At 55.6% G+C, this 5,674-nt stretch overlaps 1 protein-coding gene across 1 annotated transcript in view; it reads left to right on the top strand.

Annotated features, from left to right (window-relative positions):
- The first annotated feature begins 1,648 nt into the window (after positions 1–1,648).
- LASP1 (LIM and SH3 protein 1) overlaps positions 1,649–5,674 on the top strand; it is a 28,088-nt gene continuing 24,062 nt past the window's right edge. The window contains exon 1 of the mRNA XM_017838508.1: positions 1,649–1,755. Coding sequence (XP_017693997.1) covers positions 1,700–1,755 — 56 coding nt within the window. The 5' untranslated portion in view covers positions 1,649–1,699. The remainder of the gene's footprint in view (positions 1,756–5,674) is intronic.

Genomic DNA, 5,674 nt, shown 5'->3' with positions numbered 1-5,674 from the left:
GGGCAGCTGGCCGTGCCAGATCCTCCTTGGCTCGTGGGAGCTGGGGGATTCCTGAAGGAAAAGGCTCTGGGATCACGCTGGCTGTCAGCTCATCCCTGTGGATTGACAGTGTTTTGTGCACAGCTATTGCTGGGAAGGGTTAATTACCCCCAGCAGAAAGGCTTTGCCCCCCAACAACCCCAAAGAACTCGGGATTCGGCTGTTCTGTCTGTCCCTAAAGAGTTCCAGAGCTGGCATGGGGAGGGAAAGTCACCCTGGCCAGGCTGTTTGGGAAGGATGGGGTGTGGAGCAAAGCCCCTCTGGCTGTGGGTGCTGGAGGAACTCGTGTAACCAGAGGGAAGGAACAAATATGTTGCTCAGAGCAACTGAAAGGAGGAAAATTGTCCTCCTGGGCTGAGTCACGTCTCCAGAGCCTGGCAGTGTTTGTGCTCGGGGTGTGGTGACACCAGGGCTTGGCTCCCTGCAGGAACAGGGCTTTGGGGTGGGGAAACGACTTCTCAAACGTCTGAGGGTGGAAATCACAGCCAGAACCCCCAGCTGGGTGCCCTGGGTTTGCTTTTTGAGTGCTCAGCGTGGGCCTGGCTCCCAGGTCTCCCTGTCATCTCATTGGTGGTTTGAGCTCCTAATTTGGGGTTTTTTGGCTGAGTTTTTTTTTTTTTTTTTTTCCCCTGATTTTGCAGGGTTTGGGTGCTGGAGGAGGGAGGGCAGCTCTAGGGCAGGACTGATTTTTCCCCGTGTGAGTAAAGGTGTTGCTTTGGGCTGTGCATTCCCCGTTTCCCTGCTCCAGCTCAGCCCTTGCCTGTGCAGGAGCTTCCCTTCCTGGGCTGGACCCTGAGAATTTTTGACTCCAGACCCCTCAAATCCCGATGGAAACACAGAGTCTGGGCACTGGGTGACTGGCAGGACACTGACCTTGGTCTGTGTGGGGCTGAGCAGCCTCAGAATGACAAAATCAGAACCATTTTGGTTGGAAGGACCTCTAAGGTCGACCTTTAATTCCTTGGGAGCAGCTCTGAGCTGTTCTGATCGGGTTCCTTCCAGCCTGGGAACCCAGTGGGGCCAACTCAGCACCAAGTAGAAATCACTTACTTAGGAGCAGCCCTAAAAACCACCTTCAAACAGCCCTTTAGGGTTTACTGGGGGTCTCAGCCCGTGCTGTTGGGCCGTGGTCTGAATTCTGCCTTCAGCCTTGGATCTGTGTGAGCTCCCTGTGCCTGCTTCCCATGAGAACCTTTCCCTCCCTGCCCGTGTCTCCCTGGCTGGTGCAGCCTCACCTGACCTGCTCTTCTGGCTGGCACCTGGCAAAGCTCAGCAGAAAAACCCTAAAGCAGCAACTCTGAAGCCTCCAAACCGGGGCTGTTGCCTCTGGTGGAGTTGGAGCTTCCTCCATCCCGTGTTTGGCCGAGCCCATGGATTCCTGGAGCTGTGGAAGCTCGGATAGGATGCACTGGGAGGCTCAGGGAGGTTCATTTTGCCCTCAGTCAGTCAGGATATCTCCTATCCCCCAGGTTTTTCGGGAGTCAGGGGTGGCACTGCTGATACCCTGGGAGCTGCTGGGTTGGGATTTTGTGATTCCAGCGGGACCTGGGCTTGCTTGGGGGGGTCACTGGTGTTAATGGGGGGGTCACTGGTGTTAATGGTTGTCCTGTCTGTGTTTCAGTTCTGGCACAAAGCATGTTTCCACTGCGAGACCTGCAAGATGACCCTAAACATGAAGAACTACAAGGGCTACGAGAAGAAGCCGTATTGCAACGCGTGAGTCCCTGTCCTGGGGGGGCTGATCTGGGCTTTGCTGGACCCTCCTCCCTCTTAACCATCAGCCCCCACCCCGAAATGAGGGGTGGGGGGCACCCTGACCTGTCCTGAAACTGTTTTGGTGTTTGCTGGGAACGCAGGGAAAGCACTGGATGAAGGGATCACACACCAATTAATACTGGGTTTAAATCAGGGTCACACACCAGTTAATACTGGGTTTAAATCAGGGTCACACACCAGTTAATACTGGGTTTAAATCAGGGTCACACACCAGTTAATACTAGTTTTAAATCAGGGTCACACACCAATTAATACTGGGTTTAAATCAGGGTCACACACCAATTAATACTGGTTTTAAATCAGTCACACACCAATTAATACTGGTCCTAACCCAGGTTTTTCCAGGCCTAAATCCCAGCTGGTGGCTGCTCTCCAGGCCCAGAGTGGGTGGGCAAGAGGGGAATAAAATTCCAACCCAGGCAGGCATTTCCCTGGATCCCAACCTGTGCCCCCTTAAAGAAGGGGAAATCAAAAGGTGTTTTCTTCCCCCCCAGGTATCTGGGAGGAGGGAAAAAGGGCCAGGGGGTCACCACGGCCTGTGCTCTGCTGGGCTGGGGGCCAGGGCAGTCACCTGGATTTACTGCTCCTCACCTGGGAGGGAAATGAATCTGGAAGGAAACAAAGCTTGAAGGCAAAATCCTTCTCTCCTGAGCAGGGAATGGAGGCAGGGCAGGGTAGAACGAGAGCAGCTGCCTGGTCCCTTTTTTGGTCCCTTTTTTGGTCCCTTTTTTGGTCCCTTTTTTGGTCCCTTTTTTGGTCCCTTTTTTGGTCCCTTTTTTGGTCCCTTTTTTTAGTCCCTTTTTTTAGTCCCTTTTTTGGTCCCTTTTTTGGTCCTTTCTATCAGTTTCTGAGCAGTGCCCCCCACTTTTGTTTTCTTACCAAGGAGGACCCTTTAATTCCTCACCCCTTTCTGGGCTGGGCCTGATGTGTCTCTTAATATCTATGAAGCAGCTTTGGAATGTCATCTTTTGTAGCTGCTTCTTATCCACTGACAGTTCTTAGAAGGAAAATTAGATAATCTCATCCTGGAATTAGCACTGGTCTGTTCACAGAGTGCTTAAAAACACTTAATCCTGACAACATCCCTGCAGGATGGGTGTTGGAGCCATGGAATTCCAGGCTGGTTTGGGTTGAGAGGGGGCCTTAATGATCACCCAGTTCCACCCCCAGGGACACCTTCCACCAGACCAGGCTGCTCCAACCTGGCCTTGAACACTTCCAGGGATGGGGTATCCATGGAATAATCTGTTCCAGGGCCTCACCACCCTCACAGGGAAGGATTTACCCCTGATTATCCCAGCTAAACTTACTCTCCCTGTGTGAGTTGTGTAGGAAAGAGAAGTGGTGAGACCAGACCAAACCCTCCCAGTCCCGTGGCTTTTATGGGTGGTTGTTGCTGATGTTGCTGATGGTGACTGTGGCTTGTCCAAAGTCCACCACTCCTCCTGGACTGAGAGGAGACTTGGAGCATTCCAGCTGTGCCTGGGAATGGCTGTTTCCTGGGATCTCTCCCCCCTGAAGCACAGGGTGGTGACGGCGTGGGGAAGCAGCAAATGACTGTTAATTGGTTATTTAGGGGGAACAGCTTTTGGGGTGAAACTGGGAACTTCTGGAGTCCCACGAGGGGGGGAAATGTGTGTCCTGAGGCAGGAGGAGCTGTTGCTTTTAGGGGATCTTTGGGCTGGGCAGGGATCTCAGCCCACCATGGGGGAGATGGAGACTGGCAGGGATGAGACCCCCGAGCTGTCCAGAGTGTCCTGATCCAAATCTTCCTTCCCTGGACCACGGGAACCCTGCCCCCAGGACATGCCCATCCCGGGGCCTGGGGTCCTGTGCTTGTGCTCTCCCTGCAGGCTGCTGGAGGGGAAGTGGGATAATAATGGGAAATTCCTGACATTCCGAGGAGTCTGCGCAACCTCGACCCATCTCAGTTTCTCAGCCCCCTCTCTCAGGGCTCCCTTTGATGCTGCTGCTGCTTTAACCCCTTCACAGCCTCTGCCTGTCCTGCCCCTGCCCCCCGGGGCAGCTCTGGATGTTTGGAATTGTGCACAGAAACTTGAGTTGGATCCTTTGTTCTTCCCACTGTGCCTGTCTTGGAGCAAAGGGAAGCGAGGAGCAGCTGGAAGCTGCTGGCACAGGAGGCTCTGCCAGCCCCGGGCTGCAGTTCCAGGGGCTGGGGGGGAGTGAAGGGAAGCTCCAAGTTTGGATGTAGGGCTGGGTTCCCTCTGGAGTGTCCTGGGGAGTAAGAAACTCCAGGCAAGGTGAGAGTGCCTGGCAGAGGCCAGCCCAGGAGGAGCCCACCCTTCCCAAATGGAGTCGAGGGACAAAATCTTCTGTCCCCGGAGAAGGGGGTGGAAAAGCAACGTTTATCCTGGCAGGGAGAGAGGCTGCTTTTCTGAACATGCCTCAGCACAGGGTCTCCTCTGTTTGAGCCGTGGCCTCCTGCCAAATTCCTGAGTTTCTTTCTTCAAGAGAGCAGGAGGAAGAGGGCTGGGCTTCCTCCAGCTCTGACATTGCCCCGGCAATAAATCCCTGAGAAGCCTTTGGGGACAGTGGCTGGTTCCCTCTGCCCTCCCCGTGCCAGGGTGTGGGAATTGCCTGGTGGCAGCTGTGACTGTCTCCACCCTCCTCCCTGGGCTCCAGCTGGGCACTGGGGGGACTGGTTGCTCACTGGGAGCAGCATCCAGGGCTGGGCTGGACTCTGTGAGCACTTTGAACTTGGAACAGGAAGGGAAAATCCAGCTGAAGTCCGAGACTGGTTTAAATGAAGGGTGTGGGGAGAACCTGGATACAAGGGACAGGCAAGACCCGTGTTCGAGGGCCCAGCTGCTCCCAAATATACATTATATGTAGGTTTTAATATTTAACTGGCTGTGCTGGGGGGATGGCAGAGCTGTGCTGAGGCTGAGGGAACGGGGAGGTCCCGGTGGAGGTGGTACCTGTGGCTCAGTGTGCAGCACAGATCCCGCCTGGAAAATCCTGTCTGGGAGTTCAAAGCTGAATATTCAGTCTGGGGAGGCTTCAGAGCCATCCCTGGGCAGTGATGCTGCTTGGAATGCTGAGGGAACGCTGGGATGGGGGGAAGGAGCAGAATCCTGGGCAAGAGGCTCCTTCTCTGCCTCTCTTGGCTACAGGGGATCATCTGCTGCTCTCCCTTGAAGCCATCAAGACAAGAGCCAAGGCCAGGCTTTATCTCTGCGGGTTTGCCTGAATTCCTGCTGCTGAACAAGCAGTTCCCAGTTGGATGCATCCCTGTCCAAAGCCCTGGCTGGGCACACACGTTGGTGTGGTGGATCAGAGGCTCTGCTGCTGCTCCCGGGGCTGGGCTCGGGTTTCTTTCCCTGCTGCTGCTGCAGAGGAGCTGCAGGAAGTTCCTGCCTGACTTGCAGCATTCCGAGGAGACCCAGCCTGGCCTGGCACATCCTCCTGTGGTGGGATGGTGCTGCCCACCCAGACCCCCTGCTCGGCTCCACCATCCCGGGCTGTCCCATCCCACCAACCCAGAGCCCCAGGACATCTCGGTGCTGCTCCACCCCTGAAAACCCCTCACTAAAAACTGCATTTTTTCTTTTTCCTCCTCAAAAAGGGGCTAAAGGTTGTGTGAGGCTGCCAGAAATATCCCCCGGGGGGGGGGGGGGGGGGGGGTGTCGGCAGGTCCCCGCTCTCCATCTGCCGTGACTTCGGCTTTCCCTCCCAGAGCTGCTTTTTCCTGGTGGAGAAACCACACCCGGCATGGCCCCAAAACGTCCCCGGGGGGGGGGGGAAGCGGGGGGGGGGGGGGGGGGGGGGGGTGTCGGCGGGTCCCCGCTCTCCATCTGCCGTGACTTCGGCTTTCCCTCCCGGAGCTGCTTTTTCCTGG

Source organism: Lepidothrix coronata, unplaced genomic scaffold, assembly GCF_001604755.1.
Source record: "Lepidothrix coronata isolate B3197 unplaced genomic scaffold, Lepidothrix_coronata-1.0 Scaffold343, whole genome shotgun sequence".
NCBI lineage: Eukaryota > Metazoa > Chordata > Aves > Passeriformes > Pipridae > Lepidothrix > Lepidothrix coronata.
The sequence above is the reverse complement of the archived record's forward strand: the minus strand, read 5'-3'. Positions and strand labels throughout refer to the sequence as shown.